We start from the raw sequence: 25,592 nt of genomic DNA, 5'->3' as shown, positions 1-25,592 counted from the left end.
GCAAGAGAAAGATCTTCCAGCTTTAGCAACAACTACAGATTACTCCACATACTAATGCAAAACATGCAGACCAAAGTCACAGAGAAGCAAACCAACCAGGTCTTTAGAATCAATATGTTTAAGATGTGATCTCCTTTCTGGCGAACCTACCTGACACTGCTCCTTCAGGTCCATGGCTGCACGATTCTGTAAGCATGCCCAACACAATGTAACTACCCCTCGGGGGGAGAGCCTCTCCTAGGTGTGTATGACCTTTGGTTACTCTGTTATCGTAACACCATCTGTGGAAACAAAACGGGCAAGAGTCAGATTTTCCTCCACACTCTCTTTAAGGCAAGTGTACAATGAAGCTGACAGACTTCAAATGAAAGGAAAGGGGTGTAGGTGAGAAAAACCGGGAGTAGAAGGTGGTTCTAAATTGTGCCCCATTAGTTTGCAGTCCCCTGCCCCAAGTGGGCTTTATCAGTTTAACTTTCAAAAAAGCTGTCGGCACTAGATGAATTAAATTCCCTGCAGAGCAAAATAAACTTAATGCAGCAGCCTTGACATATATCCTGGAACACATCCAGGAGAACTGCCAAACTCTGCCCTTAGCAAGAAGCTAGATTCCACCAGGTGCTGCGAAGACAGCAGGCTGAAATGCCAGCCAGCAGACGTGTGATCGGACCAGGCTGTCACCAGCGGCCATTTGTCTTGCTATTTTTATCTAACCGGGGCTCTGTCCAGCTAATCTCTAATGGAGCCTGCAGTAATGAGTCTTCCATTTGCTGAAACACCACATCAGATCCTCATTGACAAGGCTATGCTCTAGGGCTAAACTCAAATCTGGCCCACCATTAAACAGGCCAGAAGGCCTAAAGAATGGCTCCAGATCACCAGGGAATAGACTAGCAAATTTAATTTTAGCAAAACTGGGATTAACAGAGCTACAGCAGGAGACAGCTCTGGAACTCACTTTCCTCCTTACTCTGACATAGCCTGAATTGGTTGACCTTCAGGGCACACAGCAAGACTCATCTGTTATTTTGGACTTTGCAGGGAGGGGACTAGTTCAAGGAATTTGGTAGTTCATTTCAGGGTATTATATTTAGGAGGGGATCATCTTAAATATTAAATGAGTTGAGATAGTAAAAGGGGCTATATGATGAAGTGGCCGTGGGCAGCAGAGTCGTTTGGAAGTAAGGGTTAATGACTCTTGTATTTTAATAGTTACACAGAGTTTTAGAGATTGGACAGATGCGTCTAATAAACAGGAGGCACACAGTTCAGCAAACTGACCCATACCAGATCTGTATTTACTAAACTGAAACAAAACCCTGTGATGTGGGACTAGGCTGGATGTGGTCACCAGACCTTCCACCCTACCCTAGTCTGTAATTTTGCCCATTTTTCACAGCAGATGGATTCTGCAGATCCCAACTGGTTGTCTCCCAGCCTCCTGCAACCTTTGTGCATGGCACTGTTCTCTATGACAGCAGTGTAACTAGATTCATTTGAGCACAAAAGGAACCCTCAGCTCCTTTAGAAAGCAATGTTTCCCCTGTGACTATGACCATGCACATCTATGTGTTATTAGGTGAAAGGCAGACACCAACCAACAAGTCAACTTCATGTACCCTCTCTACGTATATGCTACTCCTGGTGGAATTCTACGTCACTGCACATGCGCAGAATTCATGGCCTCTGCAGATTTCTTTGATTCCCTTCAGAAAAATGACTTCTGACAGAGAAGCAAAAGAAAGCCGCAAGAGCGGTTTGGGCAGCTGGTGGAGATGTAAATCACCACAAGGGGGGGGGGGGGGGCTGAGCAGTCGTGCATGTGAGAGACACACTCTGTCCCTCTTGCTCACTACTGCGGCACGTTCAGCATGGAGGGACAGGGCTTTGGGGTGTTTCTGAAGAGACAGGAGTGGGGCAGGCTGTCCCCTCAGGCAGAGCAGAATGTAGCAGCCTGCCTACTTAGTGAATTGTTCCCATTGTTCTTAGTGAATTCCCGCAGGAGTATAAAACAGGTGTAAAATTTTTAAGTCTCCTTTACGGTGCCAGAGTGGTGTAAACGAGTCTTATTGTAAAGGACAGTATGGCCTTATAAGTGTGTATGGTGTTTTAGTGATTAGAACTGGTCTAAATTTTTGGACTGAAAAAACGTCCTATCAAAATGTGCTCCATGAACTGTTTCCTACTGACCTTTTGGGAAATGGTCAGTAGCCAGTATAAATTGCGAGTTTGAGTCCCCAGCCCTCATTTGCTCTTCAATTGCCTATGATGCAACACTGAGTATATGGCTGCATATATTTGTTGACTAATAACGAAGTAAAGGGTCAATACTAGCTACATTATTATTAGACAGAGGGGATCTGATGATTTCCTCCAATGCTCCCCATGCCCATTCTCCATTCATTGTATGGTAGTTTAAATAAATTACTAAAATAATTGAAACTAGCATTATTGCGTTACTTTGATTTAAAAAAATGCAGAAATTTAAAATATTGTGCACAGAATTTTTAATTTTTTGGCACAGAATTCCCCCAGGAGTAATATCTGCCTCATACATCATTTGAAAATGTTATGTCTACTTTAAGACAAGGTATGACGTGAAGCTGTCAAGTGGTGCAATTACCACAGAAACGGAGATAAAACAATGACACCACATTAAAATGACCACTTTGAAATATTTCCATTTGTTTCTGTTTAATGACTATATTATTTCAAAACATAAACTTGGATTTCTTTGTGACCTCAAAGCATAACAACAATCTAAAGGTAAAACAAAAATAATAATAAATTTGTACAGGTATAACTGAAATGTAATAGAAATGGTGACATTTCTAGTCATTATCATCATCATCTTGTTCATCATGCTGAGAGTGCATGGGTTATCATAATCTTCATTGCCTTAGCACATACACAGTCCTATGCACGGAAGTCTGCTGACTACAACCACAGTTGATTGTGCAGTGACCCCTACAGGTACAGGCACAAAGAAAATCCTACAGAAGCTCAGATGCCCTGCGGCCCTTGAAGAATGTAGGAAGTAGTACACAGTGGCGCTGGAACAATTTTTATAGTGGGGTTTCTGAGAGCCATTGAACCAAACTGTAAACCCTGTATATAATGGAATCCACTTCAAGCCAGGGGGTGCAGCAGCCCCCTTCCTCCAGCACTCTTAGTTCCAGCACCTATGGTATTTCATCCACATTTTTCCATCCATGTTGCAATGGCAATCCAATATCTGGTTTGTCTATGTGTGAAGAAATCCAAATAGTTGTTTGCCATGGTGCTCTTTTGACATATTCTTCAAAACTGTCCTTATATGGTCGGCATTTGACCAGCGACTTGTCCTTTTTGTTGGCTAGATTGAGGCACAAGCAATTCAGGTCTCTGTGGGTCTCCTTTTCTTTCTCACTCTGATCATACAGCAGTATTACAGACTTCCTTCTTGCAAAAATTGCAGCTTGTGTCACTCTTCCCCCAACAGGCAAGATCTCTGAAGCGGTAAGCTCCCTTTGTTTTGATGACATTAAACACAAACTCCCCCCGCCCCCAAATACCAAACAGGGATGACACAGAGTTACACCCTGTTAATTAGTGTACAGCAGAAAGTATGTTGCAGAAGTCAGGTCTGAGGTGTGTAACAAATTGTGTGCACAGGTATGAAATGACACGTCTGTTGTGCTAGTAATGGTGCATATTTCAATCAACACATTATCATTTTTGGAAAGCAGTGAACAACAAGAACCAAAACTTCAAGTGATCTAATTACTATGGTTCCTTTGACATCAAGAGACTCAAAAGCCATATTGGCACATACCATATGCAGAAGCAACCTTGTGTCCACTTATTCTTCAGTACTGTACAAGTCTTGGGCTTCTTCAACACCTTTACTGGTGACGGACTTTGTTACTTCACCTTGCAAAAAGCCTACAGCAAGGAGGAGAGTGTGGGTGTTCTCCTACACTCTCAGGTACATTTTGAACCATATATTCACAGAGAAATTGTACACGTGACTGCTTGCTGGATGCCACGTTGAGAAACTTTTACCATGGAGGCACAGAGCACCCACCAATCAACTGGTATTTCTTGCATCCAATCTTAGATCCTGTCCGGCGCGGTCTTTCTGCAGTTTTCACAGAGTTACTGTTGTCATATCTGTTAAAGACTTCGATTACAAATTAACTTTGTCAAACCTTTTTAGGATCTGCCTCAAGGACTCAGCAGGACTCAATTAATCAAATGTGTGGAATTTGTCTCCAGCCATCATTTGTACGACAGCCATGGCATTTCTGATGTACACTGTGATTTCTTTCTTGCATGCTCTTAGCTCGTGGATTCTTTCATCTTGAGCTTCCAGCTGATGCCCTAATACAGCTTTGTCTATTCTTCTCATTGTTCCATCACCATGAAAGAGGGACATAGGCACAGGTCCTACAGGATGACTAAGAACAGTTGTCATTGAAACATCATTTCTGCATCTTGCTAAGGACAGGGCTCCACAGAAAACAATTTCTGGACTGAGAGCTGCTGTGATTGTCCCTCCCCGACAGACAAATTTGGTCTTCTTGGCCATGTCAGGAAATGATCATGTCAGATTTCTTGACTGGTCTGAAGAAGCTACATGTCCCATCAGCATTAAGAGAATCTCTCATATCTCTCCAGTTGTTCTTCACCAACATCTGCTATTTTGAGTAGACTTTTGTACATCTGATGTTACATGCATTCCAGAGAACATTGTTAAGCACCTCTGGATGGTGATTCAGGGTCAAATGAGTGTGCCATATTGTTGATCATATGGTTGGTAAAAGCTGTAACATGCTCTTCATCCCTCTTCAGTGCAGAGGCAAGGACTTGTCTGTGGACTTTATTATCACTACTTCTTGTTAGACAACGTCTGTCTCTCATAGTTTTTGTATATTCATAATACGAAGCTGTGTATTGTCATCGCTAACACTAATAATGACCTTTACATAAAAAAAGTGTCACTAAATTAAAAAATCTAGTTCCTAGAATATTTCAAAAGCTAGTACTGCATGTGTAGACAATTACAAATTAAAATCTTCTACCAGGAAGAGTAGAGGTACACTGTGTGTACAAAAGCTTACAAATGGAGAAGCATTATGTTAGGAATTCATGTACATTTATATCTACCCACTGCAGTATAAACTGTGGGCATGCAAACTACTCCTATTAGTGCACAACGTTCAGTGAGAGACTAATCTGGTCAGCAAATTTCAGCTGAAAATACAGAAAACTATTATAACCACTTGTGAGATATTTTGCCAATTAATATGCAACACGAAAACATTTCCTGTTAATATATTACAAAATGTCGATATACAGCATTTTTGCTTAGTCATTTCTAAAAAAAAAAACTTGCCCATGCAAAACCAATAAAAATATTTTAGTACATTGTCATTTGGTAGCTTTGACCAATAAACACCACAATAAGGTGTTGAAATTAGCTTAAACAGTAAAAACTAGTCACAGTCGTATGGCAGTGTGTTTCTGGAACTGTGCAAAAAAATGACACTTTCATTTTGTTTCACCTCACCTACAGGCTTACAGCACTACTTGACAGCTCCACAGGATACCTCATCTAAATGTACATAAAATAAGCTTTCAAATGATACATGATGTGGGTTGTCTAGGGTGAGTACCTTAAACTCCAAAAACATGGCCCTTTTTGGAGAACTGCCACACACCTAAGCGTCACATATATGCATTTCCGCTCATGCAAGCATCCGCATTTGAGGTTACACGTGCTCAGTTAATTTACTAGGGATGAATTGTTCAGAGTACGTAGGACAAGAAACCACCATCTGTAGTTACTTTTGCTGTCTCTACTTTCTGGCTGGCACATCATCAGAATTAGCTAGCAGTCTGGACTCAGCATCATTCCCATACTGTTTCTTTGCCTGTGAGGGTCTCAAAACAAAAAATGGGCTATCAACTATGCCAGGCCAATTAGCAAGTGCAATGAAAAGATCACAAAACGTTACTGGAGTGTAGCAGACAAAGAGGGGCTGGGAATGGGAAGGAGGCACATATACCTTAGTATGCCCCTATAGAGCAAAATAGTGCCTTGGTATCTTGCCCTTAACTCAGGGATCACTTCAGCACAAGGCAAAGGGGAGAGGATAGACTTTTAAAATGAAGGAAAATGGCAATTCAGAGAAGGGTTTGAGAAAGCTCCAGGATTCTTCTTCCTATTAACCCAAATAGGAGACTCATGGCCTTGACTAGCAAGGACACACTCAGATACCTGGAGGCCAAAGCCACAAAAGCAGAAAGTGAAGAAAACATTCTGAATGTTCTCTGTGCTGATCCAGTGTAGCCCAGATCGTTAGCAAAGGTGGCTCTGCTCTGCTCCCCCTTCCAGTACCATTTCAATGGAAGGAGGTCATGAAGGGAGACAGCTGTGCAGGAGACAGCCTTGCTCAGCACTGTAGTGACATTCTGTTTCAGGCAGCAAACTGAAATGTGATCTTGAAGGCAAAACATGCCACTTGTCAAAGTTCAAAACACATTGTTCAGCATGTGTAGGAGTGTCACTCTAAGATCAGTGCAAGCATCTATAATGCCAGGGAGGGGGACTCTCAACAGTGAAGTTAGACATACACTAGATTGGTTGGAAAGAGTGGATACTCTTTACCTACATAAATCTAAATGGCTACCAAAAAACAATGAATAAAATTCTGATTGATATCTCCATAGCTATCTAGTTATCCGATAAAGGGAGACCTAGACACACAGGGTTTTCCCAAAGTCTGAATGGAACCGATGTGAAACTCATCATCAATTCAATTTTTCTCTCCCGCAACTTAAGGTGACAAAAATGGTTAGGTCCTAAACCAGAAGTGGGCAAACTACCGCCCGGGGACTGCATCCAGCCCTCCAGACATTTTAATTCGACCCTCAAGCTCCCGCCGGGAAGCAGGGTCTGGGGCTTGCCCCGCTCCAGCCAGGGAGCAGGATCGGGGTCTTGCCCCACTCTGCACAGCTCCTGGAAGCAGCAGCACTTCCCCACTTCAGCTCCTATGCGTAGGGGCAGCCAGGGGCTCTGCATGCTGTCCCAACCCCAAGCGCCAGCCCCGCAGCTCCCACTGGCCGGGAATCACAGCCAATGGGAGCTGCAGGGGCAGCACCTGTAGACAGGGTAGCGTGCAGAGCCACCTGGCTGCGCCTCCATGTAGGAGCCGGAGAGGGGACATGCCGCTGTTTCTGGGAGCTGCTTGAGGTAAGCACTGCCCAGAGCCTGTCCCCCAATCCCCTTCCCCAGCCCTGATCCCCGTCCCGCCCTCCGAACCCCTTGGTTCCAGCCCAGAGCACCCTCCTACACCCCAAACCCCTCATCCCCAACCCTACCCCAGAGCCCACACCCCCAGCTGGAGCCCTCATGCCCTCCCGTACCCCAACCCCAATTCCATGAGCATTCATGGCCCACCATACATTTTCCATACCCAGATGTGGTCCTCGGGCCAAAAAGTTTGCCCACCCCCATCCTAAACACTTCAAAAGTGAAGCAATGAACCCACATCTTTCTTGTGCCACTCTGGATACACACAGCAAGCAGATCTTTTCACAGCAGAATCCCACTTGAAGGAGTTTGTTCACTAAGAACCAAAAGTTTTGAACATAGCCAACGGTAGATAAGCTATGATATTTATATGACAAGGACAACTGAAACTACAGACAAAGTCTGCCTTCTCTGGCGAGATCAGTACTGGAGTCATAGTAATTAAGTCATCTAAAATATAATTTGCTTGCACATAAAGCCCTTGTTTTTCAAATACATATTCTATTATCAAACAATCCCCAATTTGTTTGCAACATTTATGTAGTATCCACTAAAAACAATTTGCATAATACGGGGGGAGGATCATGAGATACAAATAGTAAATGAGGCTTCATAGAATTAGGGGTTCACACACTTTGTAGCTTCTGTAGGCCAAACTCATTGCACATACCAGGAGTTCCTGGCATTTCGCCATTTCTCCCACAGGCTACCTGTGTGCCATTCTCCCATCATCTTCTATTTCAGGGACTCCCTGCAACTCCCCCCGAGCCCTTCCAGCACATGCCAGTAGTTCTGTGGCCCAGGCCCTCAAAAGTATTTAGGTTTATAACTTCCACTGATTTCAGTGGAAGTTACGTGCCTAAATATTTTTGAGGATCTGGGCCTGGGTCCCCGCACCATTCCCTCTCTGGCACATGCCGGGGCTCTGTGTCTCCCTCTCCCTCCCCACCACCCCGGTGACAGGTCTCAAAGAGGTTAACTTGTAGTGAGAGATTCAGTTAGCTCCTCCCCAGATGCACTTGTACTGGCTATTAGGCATGGGTGCAGGATTTAGAAAGGGAGGAAGAAGGGGAGAAAAGTAGATAGGCTTCTTCAGTGCATGAGCTGGAAGCCTCAGCTGAGACAAGGGCCTGATGAGCTGTAGTCTGCTTGAAACCTGGAGTAAGGGAAGGAGTACACCAACCCCTAGATGTGGGACTGTCTAAGGCACAGAAACCTGTGGTTACACAGGAGAACAGTCTAGAGCAGAGGCACACATGCAATGAGGTGGCTGCCAGCCTGGTCCAACTGGGCTGATGTTTGTTTTTTTTATACACTTCTGTTGGACTCTGGCAATGGATTCTGTGGCCCTGAAAAGGGCTGGACTCTGTAAAGTGGTCTTGCTGGAGGGCAGGTCACTCCTATAGCCAGAATAGGCCAAAGGACATTGTGGGAAACTGAGGCAGTGTTGATGCACCAATACACCTGGACAAAAGGGACCATACTGGAGTGACAACTTTGCTACATTCTCCCTCCCCTCCAAACCAGTGTCCCTCATCTAGAGTCTCTGTATGCACCCCATTCCCTGTTCCCATACCAGGGTCCCTTACTTCCTCCCATGAGAGGGCCTCTGTACTCCCATTCCCATATTCCCCCCAGGGACTCTGTATGCCACCACTCTCCTCTTCCTGATACCAGTGCCCACCAGGCCAGGGGCTCTGTGTGCTACCCATTCCCCCATGCCAGCAACTCTGTGTGCCCCCCCATTTTCCCCTTACCCCCCCAATATTACTATTTATCTTCTTTCTGCCTGGGAGATAAGTCATGCAGGGTGCCAACATTTTAAACTCCATTGGGAGGACAAGTAGAGATGAGATATGGGTATTATACCGGAAGGTGTTAATGGGTACCATCAACTTGATTTTTGAACAGTAGACAATTATAGAGGTGTTTGAAGTTATGACTCTGCTAAGCAGATGACAGAAACTCTGCGTCCTCTCCCTCACATTTAATCCCTTCTGGTTTTCAGATTTCCCCCCAAAATCATCAATAGGGTTCTACCTATTGATGCCCAGAACATTCCCTGGAATTCTGGAACTGATTGGATGTAGCATTCAAAAGTTATTGAATTACACCACGCAGAGAAATGCCATCAGGCTGAGCGAAAAGCCTTGCAAGCTCAGCCAAATAATATAGCCAGTGTAACTGCTGTCTTTAACATTCAGTTGTTCTCTCGATACATTACCTCACTGCTGCTGACCTATGTTCCATGTAGGGCCAATTGTGTGACAATTCTCTAGAATTGAGCCAATAATTACCTAGAGGAACATAGGGAGATTCATAGTTTTATTTCAGAATATTTCTCTTTATTTCAATTTATAATAATGCATCTACCCATTCATTTGGCTTCATGCACATTCAATATGAAACAACAATCAGTCTCAGTGTCCAACAAACGGAACCCTTCCAAATGCAAAACAAAACTTTCCCACCACCCTCAACTCATCCCTCCCGCCCAGAAAAGGCCTGGGAGAAAAAGTGAGACTTGTAGCTTGACTGAAGGTCAACACGTTTCTATCAGCTAAGCAGCATTTGAAACACCTGTCTGAATATCAGATGCTGAGCCTTTGGAGGGATGCATCTGAATATTAAAATAACCATCTTTAGAATTAAACATGATCTCCCCAAATTTGGGCATTTATAAAGCATATTTCTTAAATCTGACTTTTCATATATTAGTAATAATATTCTGCATTTGTTAAGCATCTCCCATCAAGAATTTCAAAGTACTGCAGAAACATTAACTGATTAAGCCTCACAACACCCTGTTGATGTATTTAGGTTATATAATCCAACAATAAAAACAACACAATGGGATACATTATACAAGATGTATGATGGCAGCAGCTGAATAGGAAAAAAAATCAGACAATTACACTGTCAATGCACCTGGAAAAAAACTGTGCTTGAAAAGCATCCCATGTTACAAATATTCCAGGAAGAGAAAAAACATTCCTGGCTACAGAGTTTTCCCTGGACTGTTCAATTCCTAATGCTTTCGCTTTATTTAAGTATAATTCCCAGTCTGTATTATATCTACAAAGAAGATGGAGAGAGTCTGAACATCTCATTGCCAGAAATGAATCCCACAAGAAGAGAAGTCTGATATATCACCTAGAATAGAAACATGGGGGAAACAAATGAGAAAAAACAGCTGCCTTAGAAAGAACAGCTTAGAATAAAACATATATATATATTAGCAATGCCATAGGGTCTTCCTAGTCACCCGTATTTAGCATTGAGCTGATAATTTGGATCACTCTGTGTTTACGGATAGCTGGGCTTCAAGGAGCGCTTAAAAGTGGCATTGTTAATTGTGTTAATGCCCAGCAAGTGTGTACAGTAATTAGAGCAGATGAACTAGCAGTCTGACTATCGGATTCTATTTCTGCCCCTAATTCACTGTTTGATCTGGGACAAACCATAACATCTCTGCCTCAGTGTCCCTACTTTATAGATCAGGCTAATACTTACCCACTTCACAGGTAAGCTGTGCGCTATAGTCCATTTACATCTCTAAGGTTGGTGAGAGCCTCTGAAAGAAGTTACCAAATAAACGTGAAGTACTGTTGCTTAAAAACTGTCAACAAAAGAGTACTCAAGAAATATTCCCTTGGTATTTCCACTGTTCTGTGGCTGTAGATGCGTCTCGGGCTTGTCTCCAAGGGATGTTTGGGGCAACCAGAGTGTGAATCTCCAGTGTGCTAGGGCGGCACACACAAAGCACCGATGTGGATATTCCTATAGGTCTGTAGTGTGCTTTGACATGTAACATGAAATTTTAGTGCACCGTACCAATGTCCACACAGGACGTTACCATGCTGTAAACCAGCGTGCCGTAGATTCAGACCTTGGCTTTCTGTGGAATCATGTCTCGTGTAGACAAGCCCTCAGCTTATTCCATGCAAGTTCACTTTTCTTGCTGACAGAAGGAGAGACTCATTCTGCCTCGAAATCAGCAAGGAAGGCAATGGATTTTGAAACCCAAGGTATGTCTTTGCTACACTGGCACAGCTGTGACGCCGCCGCTGTGCTGTCGTAGTTCTATAGTGTGGATGCTTCCTACGTTGACAGAAGGGATTTTTCCAGCACTGTAGTTAATTGGAAGAATTCTTCCCTCAACCTTGCTGTGGCTACACCAGGGTCAACCTAACTACAGTATTCATGGCATGAAAATTCTCACAGCCTTTACCAATGTGACTCTGTCCATCTAATTTGTAAGTGTAAACCTGGCCCCCCATTTTAAATTAATTACAATATACATTTTTAAACATTTGCTACTAAACGTTAGTGGTTTCCATTTTACTTGCATTTCTTCCTTATTTTCAGAGGGTTTCCTAACAAGAAATGCACATCTGACCCCTTCCTTTCTTCTTCAGTATAATAGTCTCAGACCGGAACATTGCCCCCAAAGGATTGGGTGGGGTTGGTGAGGGCTGCGGGAGAAAGGTCTAAGCCAGAAGTCAAGCAGCAAAGACAAAGAACGCGAATCTGGGGGAGAGGTCTGGTCCACAAATACTCCCTTAAGTAAACAGTCCTTAATCAGACAAGTGATGGGATTACTTCCAAGACATAGGTTTAGCAGGAGCAGGCCCTATGCATTTGAAAAAAAATACACCTTTCATTTTAATTTTTTTCCCCAGTTAGGCCTGGTCTACACTACAAGTTTATGTCAGATTTAACAGCGTTAAATCCGAGTTAACCCTGCACCCGTCCACACAACAAAGCCATTTTTTCGGCATGAAGAGCTCTTAAAACCGATTTCTGTACTCCTCCCCAAAGAGGGGATTAGCACTGAAATCGACATCGCCGTTTCGAATTAGGGTTAGTGTGGACGCAATTCGAAGGTATTGGCCTCCAGGAGCTATCCCACAGTGCACCATTGTGACAGCTCTGGACAGCACTCTGAACTCGGATGCACTGGCCAGGTGTACAGAAAAAGCCCCATGAACTTTTAAATCTCATTTCCTGTTTGGCCAGGCGAGCTCATCAGCACAGGTGACCATGCAGTCCCAGAATCGAAAAAGAGCTCCAGTATGGACCGAATGGGAGGTACTGGATCTGATCGCTGTATGGGGAAAGGAATCCGTGCTATCAGAACTACGTTCCAAAAGACGAAATACCAAAACATTTCAAAAAAATCTCAGAGGCCATGAGGGACAGAGGCTACATTAGGGACGCAACACAGTGCCGCGTGAAACTTAAAGAGCTCAGACAAGCGTACCAGGAAACCAAAGGATCAAACGGACGCTCCTGGACAGAGCCCCAGACATGCCGCTTCTACACTGAGCTACATGCAATTCTAGGGGGGACCGCCACCACTATCCCACTCCTGTCCATGGACTCAGAGGATGGGATACTCTCCGCCATGGCTAAGGATTTTGCAGATGGGGAAGATGAGGAGGACGATGATGAGCTTGGGGAGAGCACACAGCACACCATTCTCCCTGACAGCCAAGATCTTTTTATCACACTGACTGAAATACCCTCCCAAACCAATGAAGCCAGAGAAGGGACCTCTGGTGAGTGTACCTTTTTAAATATAATACGTTATAAAAGCAAGCGTTTTTTAATGATTAAGTAGCCCTGAGGACTTGGGATGCATTTGTGGCTAGTACTGCTACTGGAAAAGTCTGTTAACATGTCTGGGGATGGAGCAGAAATCTTCCAGGGACATCTCCATGAAGCTTTCCTGGGGGTACTCTAAAAGCCTTTGCAGAAGGTTTCTGGGGAGAGCAGCCTTATTCCTTCCTCCATGGTAGGACACTTTACCACGCCATGCTAGTATCAAGTAATCTGGTATCACTGCATGACAAAGCCTGGCAGCGTATGGTCCCGGTGTTTGTTGGCATTCAAGCAACATCCGTTCTTTATCTCTCCGTATTATCCTCAGGAGAGTGATATCGTTCATGGTAACCTGGTTGAAATAGTGGAATTTGATTAAGGGGACATTCAGAGGTGGCCTTTCCTACTGGACTGTTTGCCTGTGGCTGAAAAGAAATCCTCCCCGCAGTTAGCCATGCGGTGGGAGGGGGAGCCATTGGCACTGAGCTGTTCGTGTTTGGCTAGCAGGGATCTGGGGGGAGGGGGAAAGCGATCATACCAGAGAATTGGATGGGGGGAGGGGGTTAGTTTGGTTTCTGCTGCTGCACATTAACAGGAAAACTGCAGCAGTAAATGGTTAACTCAACGGGCTTTGCTTGGTATGGGAAAGGAGGGGGCTGCTGTTATGAAGGTTGCAGAAGCCGAAAGACTATGGCTTACCATGGCCGCCTGCAAGCCGAATTCTGTTGCCCGGCCCGGCAAGTGTGATCTCGAACCCCAAAGCCGCAGGCACTCAATATAAGATACAAAATGCGACCCTGTACCAAAAATCACGTGTGCTCTGTAATAGTGTTGTTATGTGAATAGTGTATGTGAATAGTGTTGTTCACTGTGAAAGTACAGGCATTGTTCTGTAAAATGTATCTGTTTAAATACTTCACTCCCTTTTTTTCCTCCAGCAGCTGCAAATGTTTCAAGCTTCCCTCCTCCGTCCCAGAGGCTATCTCAGATAAGGCGGCGAAAAAACGCACGCACGATGAAATGTTCTCTGAGCTCATGCAGTCGTCCAGCACTGACAGAGCTGTGTGGAGGGACATAATAGCAGAGTACAGGATGGTGGCTGACGAACGTGAGGAGAGGTGGCAGCAGGAAGATCAGAGGAGGCATAAGGAAACGCTGGGGATACTGCGGGATCAAACGGACATGCTCCGGCGTCTGGTGGAGATTCATGAACGGCAGCAGGATCACAGACTGCCGCTGCAGCCCCTGCTTAACCACCCTCCTTCCTCCCCAAGTTCCACAGCCTCCTCACCCAGACACCCAAGAACTCGGGCTGGGAGGCTCCAGGCACCCAACCACTCCAAACCAGTGGACAGCCCAAGCAACAGAAGGCTGGCATTCAACAAGTTTTAAAGTGGCCTTTTCCTTCCCTCCTACCCTCCTCCCACACCCCACCCAGGCTACCTTGTGAGTTATCTCCCTATTTTTATAATCAATTAATAAAGAATGCATAAACGATAGTGACTTTATTTCCTTTACAAGCAAGCTGTGATCAAAGACGGGAGGCTTACAGGAAATTAGAGTCAACCAAGAGGGCGGGTTTTCATCAAGGAGAAACAAACAGAAGTGTCACACAGTACCCTGGCCAGTCATGAAACTGGTTTTCAAAGCTTCTCTGATGCGCACTGCTTCCTGCTGTGCTTTTCTAACTGCCCTGGTGTCTGGCTGCACGTATTCAGTGGCCAGGCGATTTGAATCAACCTCCCACCCAGCTATAAACGTCTCCCCCTTACTCTCACAGAGATTGTGGAGCACACAACAAGCAGCAATAACAATGGGAATATTGGCTTTGCTGAGGTCTGAGAGAGTCAGTAAATTGCGCCAGCGACCCTTTAAACGTCCAAATGCACACTCTACCACCATTCTGCACTTGCTCAGCCTATAGTTGAACAGCTCCTGACTACTGTCCAGGGTGCCTGTGTATGGCTTCATGAGCCATGGCATTAAGGGGTAGGCTGGGTCCCCAAGGATAACTATAGGAATTTCAACATCCCCAACAGTTATTTTCTGGTCTGGGAAGTAAATCCCTTCCTGCAGCCATTTAAACAGACCAGAGTTCCTGAAGACGCGAGCGTCATGAACCTTTCCCGGCCATCCCACGCTGATGTTGGTGAAATGTCCCTTGTGATCCACCAGTGCTTGCAGCACCATTGAAAAGTACCCCTTGTGGTTTATGTACTCGCCGGCTTGGTGCTCCGGTGCTGAGATAGGGATATGGGTTCCGTCTATGGCCCCACCACAGTTAGGGAATCCCATTGCAGCAAAGCCATCTAGTATGACCTGCACATTTCCCAGAGTCACTATCTTTTATAGCAGCAGCTCAGTGATTGCATTGGCTACTGGCATCACAGCAACCCCCACAGTAGATTTGCCCACTTCAAATTGATTACCAACTGACCGGTAGCTGTCTGGCATTACAAGCTTCCACAGGGCTATTGCCACTCGCTTGTGAACTGTGAGGGCTGCTCTCCTCTTGGTATTCTTGCACTTCAGGGCAGGGGAAAGCAAGTCACAAAGTTCCATGAAAGTGCCCTTACGCATGCGAAAGTTTCGAATCATCCCAGACCTGCAACACTATGCAGTCCCACCCCTCTGTGCTTGTTTACTGGGCCCAGAATTCGTGTTCCACGGCATGAGCCTGCCCTATTAACACCACGATCTCCAAATTGTGGGAGAACGCGGTTTTAGAGAAAAGTGTGTTCATGTCCTCATCACCACGCTGCCATCGCCTCCTCGCTTGGTTTTTCAGGTGCTGGTTCTGCATACACTGCATGATAATGCGCGAGGTGTTTACAATGGTCATAACTGCTGTGGTGAGCTGAACGGGCTCCATGCTTGCTGTGCTATGGCATCTGCTCCTGCTCAGGCAATCCAGGGAAAAGGGTGCAAAACAATTGTTTGCCGATGCTCTGGCGGAGGGAGGGGCGACTGAAAACATGGCTTACAGGGAATTAAAATCAACAAAGGGGGTGGCTTTGCGAGAAGCAGAATGGCCCCCTCAAGGATAGAACTCAAAACCTCAAGGACAGAACTCAAAACTGGGTTTAGCAGGCTGTTGATTCCACAGAGGGAGGGAGGAGAAAATGAATACAAAACAAATCTGGTCTATTTCTTGTTTTGAGCCACTTCATCTATCTTTATTCATCTTTCTGGCAGCAGACTGTGCAGTACAACCGCTAGCCATCGTCATCTCCTGGGTGCTCGGCAGAAGACGGTGCAGTATGACTGCTGGCCATCATCTTCTGCTGGCTGCAGATTAAAAGACAGTGAACTGCCAGTAGGACTGAATCGCTATGAGATGAAACTTAAAAGGGAAATGACCTGGCTGAGTCACTCCCATGTTTGCCCAGGCGCCCCTGACCTCATCGAGGTCAGTTAAAAGAGCACCCTGGACCACGTCAACGACAGCTACCAGTCATACTGCACTGTCTGCTGCCAAAAGGCAATAAACTGTTGTTGTGTAGCAATGCAGTACCGCGTCTGCCAGCACCCAAGAGACATACGGTGACAGCTAGCTAAGCAGGCTCCAAGCTTGCCGTGATATGGCGTCTGCACAGGTAACTCAAGAAAAAAGGTGCAAAATGATTGTCTGCCCTCGCTTTCACGGAGGGAGGGAGGGAAGGGGGGGCCTGACGATATGTACCCAGAACCACCCACGACAACGTTTTAGCCCCATCAGGCACTAGGATTTCTACCCAGAATTCAAATGGGCAGCGGAGACTGCGGGAACTGTGGGATAGCTACCCACAGTGCAATGCTCCGGAAGTCGATGGTTGCCTCGGTACTGTGGACACACTCCACCAACTACATGCTTAGAGCATTTGTGTGGCAACACACACAATCGACTGTATAAAAAAGCTTTCTACAAAACCGACTTCTATAAATTTGACCTAATTTCATAGTGTAGACAAGGTCTTAGCGAAGTAGTAATTGCCAGATGGGTCAGGCCAGTGGTCTATCTAGTCTAATCCAGTATCCTGCCTAGCAGGACCAGCTGCTTAGAGGAAGGTACAATAGGTCTGAACTGAGCAATTACAGACTAACCTGCCTATACAGGGAGTTTCTTCCTAACACCTGTAACTTACAGATTAGCTCATGCCTTTAAACATCCGTTCCAAAAAAAAGTTTTAAATGACAACTTTAACATAGGTTTCAGAGTAACTTTAACATAAAGATGGTCAATCTTTATTAAATACTAGTAAGCTCTTGGGGGTGAAAGTTGCCTTACAGTTTACATTATTTAAAATTTGTCAAATGGAGCTTGGAAATCTTGCCACTGACTTCAATGGACTCTGTATCAGGTCCTTGATAGGCCTCACTTAAATAAGCTAATAGTATGCAGTAGGTTACAATAAATTATTAGTGGTTTTATCAACAAAGTCAACCAGAGGCTTAAGCGATGGGTGCATGCTTTTATAGATAAAAAACTAAAGCTATCAGGTGCAGATTAACAAAGTCAATCTAATTGCCAGGGACACAGCAACACTACAATGTAGGGAAGATAGTAGTGATGAATGTATATTATACTGAAAACAACTATTTCCATCTTGCTAAAATATAAGATTTAAAACAATAAGAAAATATTTCAGAAGGAAAAAGTCTAATACTTTCATTCCTTTGGCAAAGAAAATTAAAAGGCTAGATTTTTGGAGGTTTCCTTTGTCTACCCTATTCCAGGTGTAGCCCACCATATAGGAAAGTAGCATGTCCTAGTATTCAGTCTGAGACAAAGTAAAATAACAACCTAATATTTACAGCAATGTGGGGCCCAATTCTGAAAAGTGATGAGAGCTGTCCTGTCCCATCAGCTTCAACAGTAATGGTGAGTCTTCAGCAGCTTCTTAGGATGAGGCCCCAAAAGAGCAAACATAATACTAAAACATTTCACAGTATATGTATACAAGGATGGATAGTACCAAAGAAGTGACATATATAATACAACATCATGATGGTCAGATGCTATGGTAACGGGGGCCTTATAAATCCCTCAATAGATAAACCTTGGGGGAAGGGGAAGTGGAGATAAAGATTGGGGATTGTAAACTGTACTCACTGGTTCTTTAGGAAAGCAAGATGAATTTGGCAAGACTGGCCCCATTGATATAAGATCAGCTCACACTCTTTAGTACCAGCCTAAAAACAAGGTTACTGAACTGCATGCATAACTACATTTTGTTACTGTGTGTAACCAGACAGACAGACACACACCCCAATTCTCCTTGCAACAGTTACCACCTGCAGGTATTTAACAACTGCAATGTCTGTGGGATTTTGTTCTCCAGGAGTTTCCCAGAAGCAAACATCAAAGGAACAGCACCACCAAACTCAAGTTTCTCATAAATTCATTCAAAATAAAGTACGGCCCTTGTGTGCGAAGAACTGAATGGTGCTAGTCAATCGAATCACTTGGACATTATTGCAACAAGTTTGCACGAGTGATCTACAGTCTAGATTCTCTCACTACAAATTGGCAAAGATAGGCAAAGTTACAGAGCTGACTCATTGTAGTGTGTGGGGAGGAGATAGTAATGCACTCCACACCTTCTCATGACCCATTTACCCCTAGCTCACCTTGAAAGACATCCTCCCCCATTCACACAGGAGCATTCTGGACAAAGAGCCAACATTCCACATTTACTGGACAAACAATCATGTAATCGATGCTAACAAATCCCTGGGCATGTGCTTCTTACATGTCTGGATACTGCATGAGAACATTATACAGGCCAGACCAAACCCACAACTACACAGAAAAGAAAAAACAAACAGCAATGCTGTCTAGAGATTACAGTGAGGAGAGTCTGGACTCCTAGGTTCTATTCCCAGCTCTGCCACTGACCTGCTGCGTGACCGAGGCCAAGACAATTAACCTGTCTGTTTCCTCATTTGTAAAAATGGGAATAATACCTACCACAAAAGGGGTGCTGTGAGGCTTGTGTGTCTGTAAAGTGATTTGATATGAAATGGAGTAAAGACATATGAAGCATTCGTGTACAGAACACAAAGCATTTTATAGAAAAATAAGTATGCCAACTATGAATACTTGGCTGATATCACTAATTAGAGCACAATCCATGCAGTAATCCAACAAGTGAGTCAGATGCAGGCTACTGTGCTTTGGCAGGCGCTATAGTTCAAGAAAGTTCAGCAGCTATTAAGGAATAATGTACGTTATTTTAAATAAACGTAAAAACTTCCATCTTGAAGGAGCTCAAAGTGTTTTATAAACTATATACACAACACCTGTCTGTGCAATTCAGCCACATGGGGGATGGAGGGTGTCAGCCATCCTACAGACAGCACCCTGTACAACTGCATGGGGGCTAAGGGAAAGAATTTTGAACAAGCACACCAGGGCAATTTCCTACTCTTACAAAAAGCATCATGCAAACATAATGCCATGCAGAACAGGCACCTCCCTTGGAAAGATGAATGAATGAGTTTCTGTGATTCAAACCTGCAGCCACCCTTCCATGTACAAATCTTTGCAGTTTGGAGAGAGGCTCTCGTTTTAGTGCAGGTGATCGTAAAGCAGTTATTTATAAGCTCTACCTGCTAGGACGCATTTTATAGTGAGTTTTAATGAGATATTTAAAGCCTGCAACATGTTTTGGAAATCTCCTCTGATGCTTGAATATATTATCACTTTCCTCCAGCCCTCTCTGGTCTATTTAGATTATAAAATCTTCAGGGCAGGGGTCTCTCTCATTCTATATTTGTACAATGCCCAACATAGTGCCCTGATCACTGTTGGGTCCACTGATACTACTTATATAATAAATAATACAAAATTAAATTTCCTCAGCTGGAAAAAAGCCTCTGCAGGGAGTTTATTTCAATAAACACAATGGAAGCAACATGCAGTCTCATAACTAGAAAGTTAAAATCCCTTAAAAGAATGGAAATTCAATGCATTTAAACAGTGGAAATGAACTGCAAGATGATAAAAATTCTGCAAAACAAGAAAGGGCTGCATGGGAGTAGGAGAGCTAAATAGCAACTGAGACACAGTGCAGATCCTTTTCCCCATTAGCGTTCACTGGAACGCCCGGGCAAGCTGGATCAGGAAGTATAGCTGTACTTTGAGCCAATCCCTAATAGTTTTGTCCACCGCGGAGCATTCCACCACTGCAACATGCAATAATGTAAATGAAGCAGCGCAAGTTGCCAAAGTGCACCCTACATTCTAGCTATCCTGTTTCAAGTCCATTGTGTCCCTGCAGCACTTCCTGCACTTACACTGCATTGATACCCATCCCACAGTTCCAAACACAGCTTCCCATTCAGTTTTCTGTTAAAAGAGAAATATCACTTCTCTTCCAAGTCTTGGAGCACAGAGTCTTGACTAGAGAGTTCAGTGAAGACACTACAGGCCTGTGCTGGGAGGACTAATTGCACCAGGAGAGCTGAAATGGCAGTGCTTTCAGTCTGTTGCAACAGAGCAGAAGAACCCAGGCAAGCTGCAACTGCAGAGGCTTTGCTCAAAACAAGTGCCGCTGAAACAGTGCTGGGAAAATTGTGCAGCAGTGGAAGAAAGCTCATGTGCGTGGATGCAAAATGTGGTACAAGTATTGAAGGTGCTTGCAAAAGTAAAGTTCTCTCATGTAATCAAGAGTCACAAAACACCACTGCAGTACTGCCAAACCTAAGCACTGAAAAATAATTTGTAAGGCGCACACACACAAAAAAGAGAGAGACTTTTAAAAACTATATATGTTGAGGGTTCTCTCTCATTTTCATTTTTCTGGTTTTTGAACCTTTATGGTATACCTGGATAACATTTTTCAACCATACCAGCAAAAAATTTACTCTTTTTATTAAAGCAGTGGTTCTTTACCTGGGGTGCACAAGATGCCCTTTCTGGAGGTGCAAGACATGCCAGATTTTTTTAGAAGATAAATCATCAAACACACCAATTAAGCACAGGCATGTAAGTACAACTATATTGTTTCATCAAACCTATGTATTTATTAACATTATACATTTTTTAACAATTACTGTAATTTACAAAGTTTTTAAATTTTCAAGTTTTTAAGCTAATTGAAGTGTAATTTTTGATAAGGGGTGCAAGAACATATTTTCAGACCTAAAGGGGTGCAAGCTGCAGTAAAGGTTAAGAACCACTGCATTAAAGCAAGACTTGATATAATCACATGACTCCAGAAGCTGGGGATTTAAGAAAAATACCAAATGGGGGGGCCCTGCAATAACAGAGTGAAAGATGGTGGTCACGCTGCCACTCCCGCAAACCACCCCTCTAAGACCTCCACGAGGGGAGACGCTCACAGCTCTATAGATAAAACCTCCAGGTCTCGGGGCTGGGGGATAACGATGGGGGAGGGGGAATACAGGCAAACTGTAGTAGCTAATCCCCACAACGGGACATCCAGGCAGCTCTCCATCTGGCAACCCCTTCTGCAGTCCCCTAGGTCACAGGGAGCCCAGTAAGGTAGGGAGAAGTGAACACAACCAAACAGGAACTAGTCCCCCCGCCCCCCGGGGAGAGCAGCTCCCACCCCGGCAGCCCCAGCTCCCAGGGAGTCCAGGGGGAAGAGAAGGGGAATCTCCTGCAGCCCCCTGGCTAGGACACTGCCCAGCTGGTCATCCCGCTGCCTGCACGGTACTTACCAGCCTTCCCTGAACTCTTCCTTGTCCCCCCGTCGGGCGGGCTGAGCAGCTCCCCAGGGTGCCCCGCCAGCCCCTCTCGCCTCTTACTCCAACAGCGCTAGAACCGCCATCTTTGTTACTGGCAACTACCCCATTTTTTTGTCACGGCACCAGGCGTTCGACTTCACGCACGGCTCAAGACACCGCCGTCTGGTTGGTCAGATCCAGACCGGGCTGCGGTATGCCGCACTGTGATAGGTCTGATGGGGATGAGGCAAGACGCTGTACATCCGCCCTTTCCTGAAGCAGGTCTGTGCTGAGGCTGCCTCGTGCTTACAAGGCTTTGGGCTGCGGCCCATGGATTGCGACTGCAGCCGGTTGTTGAGCGCCGCGTAGAGGCTTGTGCGTGCTCTGGCAAACTGGAGGGCAGAGTCCCGAGCCCTAAAGGCTGCCACCTGCGGAGCTTATTGCAAGGGGCAGTATGGCTGCTGCCGCCAGTGTGCAGGAAGCACTATAATGCCACAACACAAAGTGACAGGGCCAGGACAATATCCCATAGGGAGTGAACACCCCACAAACGGGTTCCTCACAGCGGGGAGCGTGTCCTGCGCCTTGCACAGCGCTGAGCATATTGTCAACCCGTAGCAAATTAAAGTAGCAAGCATCACTTTGTGGGTCTTTCGCACAGGGTCATCAAATCGCTGCATGGGGAGGGTGACACCTACAGATGTGCCTCTGCAACACCCTCATTGCTCAGTTTAAGGAGCAAAGGAATGCAAAGGGAGATGAATCTAGATGGCAAAAGAATAGCGGGAGAGAGTGGGACACAGAGAAGAAATGAAAAAGCACTGCTGGTTCAAAAAACAAGGGAAATCAAGCCCATCTAAATGGAAACCTAAAGAATGAGGATGTTTTAAAAGGAAATGGAGGAAGTGAGGGGCAGGGAGAGAGACAGTGTATTTTATTTAGCTATAGAAAGCTTTACACATCACTTTGAATTTGTGATGGGTTGGCTGTTTTGAAAACAAACAAACACACACACACACACTCTCTCTCTCATTGTAAGTGTCCTGAGCCTCCATTATCCCCTCTTTTGATTCCACTTCATGTTTCTGAAAGGCTAATGGGTATGTTCTCAAGTCTGAAAATAAATTGGGACAATCCTGCAAATACCAAAGCCAGGTTGATGTGGTAATTGATTGAATTATTTATTACAGTAGAATCCTGATTTACTGAACCTTAATAATCAAAACCTGCTTTCTGAACTACAAGTGTTCTGGCCGTTAAGTAAGGAGTTTGAGACAGGAATATGGTAAATTATGAGAGGCCAAGCTTCAGTTCTGCAGAACACCTGACTTATATAGCGTTGGAGTTAAATACCTGCAGATCTTAAGAGTTCCATAGAAGTTTAACTTCAGCTCACTTGAGTTTAGGGACCTGACTATAAATTGGAAGGCTGATGGGTGAGGCTCACAAACTCTCAATTTTCTGAACCCGTAGTTACCCAAACCAATTTGATGGAGCCCAAGCACTTAGGAAAACAATCAGGATTCTACTGTACTTACATGGTGCTTCAGATGCAAATAAAAAGACAGATCTCTGAATATTTTACAATCTAGATTATACATAACATCAGGGAATGACAAGCAAAGGGAAGCGAAGAGGGTATAGGAGTACAAGAGCTGTAACAGTGTAAGATCATGAGACGTACTTAATGCTACATGTGCATCTTTTTAGTTCCGCTTTCGATTTTTTAAAATAAATTAAGTACTTTTAAGTTGTAGATATTTTCTAAATAAAGGTCAGGTTGAAAGTAGATACTGAGCAGGGGACCAGAGTCAGGGCTTCAGGGATCTAATCCTGCTTCAGAGACTGATTCAGTGTGTGATCTTGGACACATCACTAATAGGCCTTATCCCATGAACATTCCATATATGGAATTTCTATTGATGTCAGTGGGAATTCTGCACTCAGAGGGGTTAATAGATTGGACTGTTAACTTCTCTGTTCCTCAGTTTCCCCATATATAAAATAAGTCTAATAATATTCACCACTTGGGGTTGTTTGGAGACTGAACTGAATAATGTTTGTAAAACATTTTGAGATTCTTAGATGAAAGGCATAATGGAAATACAATATTATTATTATAAAGATGCTCTGAAGAGCAGGAACCCAAAGAAATTAAACCCTCTTGTAATTTCTGAAGGATTAAGAAAGAAATTCAAAGAAAGGTCACTTCATTTCTACCTATTCCTGGGTTGGGATAGAGAAGGAAAACTGAATAGAAAATACCTAATCAAGAATCATTAACAATTGAGATTAAAAGAAAATCATGCCAATTGTTTTGAGTACTTGAAAACCCACAGAACACAGACCTGTTCTGCAATGGGATACACTGATTTATTTGTGTCTTAGCTTTAAAACTATTTCCTGATTTTTATCTTTATTTTGTAAAAATACTATCAAACCTATCATATTCTAGAAGAGTGGTCTAAAATTTTATGGGTTATAATAGTGGTTTTGGATGATTACTCTGGAAAACTGCAATATTTATACAGGGGAATAGAAAAGGATGGTTAAGTTACAATAACTTTCCAAATTAGCTGCTAAAACTATTTACAAAATGCTTTTTTTTTTTTTTTTTCCATTATTGACTCACTTCATACAGGCCTGCAGCGCCATTGTGGTAGGGAAGATGTGCATGTAATAGGAATTCATTTTTGCAAGCCGATATGCACAGTCTGAAAATATTTTATTCATGCTCCTAGTGCCTTTGGTGTAGAGATATACTATCTCCTCTTGGGATGATAACATATGTGCTGATAGAGCTACAGCTCAATTTGCAGTAAGCTTCCGCCTTCCGAATGGTTTGCAATAGGCGACAGTTCCAAGGGAACTATTTGACCTCACTGCATGTGCCTTTCAGTCAGCCTCAGTCAGAATGTGCTGCTGCTGGTAGTGCAGAAATGAGAATTGGAGTGGGAGCACTTTAAAGCAGGTACTGTATGCAAAATGTCCTTTCCTTTTCTCTTTCACGGTACCTGGAGCTCTGTAGCAAGGCATTGAAGAGGTTTTTAATCCAATGTTTGATTGCATAGCGTGTATAAGCAATAAGGCAAAATAATTTAAAATAACTTAAAACGGGTAGAGGGGAATTCTTACATTTAAAAAATAATTAATTGCTCTAACTAATTTTTTCTATATGTTTTATGTCAGATGTTAGAAAAGGACAATATTTTGAAGTTTGTATGATGATGAGAGAAATTAAGTGGAAAAAAAAGTGATTGGAAAGGGGTTACTTAAAAAAAATAATATACAAGAGTTGACCAATATCATCTAAGGGTGATTGTGGGCAGTACTTGGAATATTCATTTTATCTGGACAACACTGATTGTAGGATGTTGTGTTTTTTTCCAATTATATTTAACTTAATGTATGTTTATATAGAAGATACATATTACATGCTCCATATGAAATGTGTATTCTGCTTTTTTATGGCTTTACTAAAAAATGGGATCTGCTTTGTTTTTCTCATGAAAGGAAATTGAACTGACTATTCCAAGCTGTACTGAAAGTGACAGATGATTAAACTGGGTAAAAGGAGGAAAGCGGAGCCCCTTTTGTACTAAAGAAAGGGAGATGGCACACTCCAGCTATACCCAATTCCCTTTTACAGGTTCTTCCAGAGTTATAAATAGATCCTTTAGGGCCTAGCCAACTCTAGTTTCATTGTTTTGTTTCCTAACATCAGCAATGGCTAACTCTTATTGTGTACTCTGGGTCCCAGGTATAGCAATACTGGCCACAGGGTTCTCATTCTTACAGCAGTCATGTCCTTTCTTCTCTTTGTGACCATAGAAACACGCGTAGTAAGCTTTATTACATTCTCCCCGGCTCTCACAGTTTCATTGCAAGGCTCCTGATTTTTTTTTATTTCTTTAGTTTCTGATTTAGAGGCCTGGCTGAGTTTTGTTTTCTGGCCTGTAAAAGTCAGAACAATCCCTGTTTATTGCAGGTGATGTTTAAGTGGCTTTACAAGCACTCTTGA

At 43.8% G+C, this 25,592-nt stretch overlaps 1 protein-coding gene across 1 annotated transcript in view; it reads right to left on the bottom strand.

Annotated features, from left to right (window-relative positions):
* The window catches only part of TMEM94 (transmembrane protein 94), a 95,512-nt gene extending 73,828 nt beyond the window's left edge, over nt 1–21,684 (bottom strand). The window contains exons 1-2 of the mRNA XM_077833050.1: nt 21,566–21,684; nt 151–281 (exon numbers count right to left, since the gene is read on the bottom strand). Of these exons, the coding sequence (XP_077689176.1) occupies nt 151–174 (24 nt within the window). The 5' untranslated portion in view covers nt 175–281; nt 21,566–21,684. The remainder of the gene's footprint in view (nt 1–150; nt 282–21,565) is intronic.
* Nucleotides 21,685–25,592: the final 3,908 nt, after the last annotated feature.

The sequence above is a fragment of the Eretmochelys imbricata genome, chromosome 14 (assembly GCF_965152235.1).
Source record: "Eretmochelys imbricata isolate rEreImb1 chromosome 14, rEreImb1.hap1, whole genome shotgun sequence".
NCBI classification, from domain to species: Eukaryota; Metazoa; Chordata; order Testudines; family Cheloniidae; genus Eretmochelys; species Eretmochelys imbricata.
The sequence above is the reverse complement of the archived record's forward strand: the minus strand, read 5'-3'. Positions and strand labels throughout refer to the sequence as shown.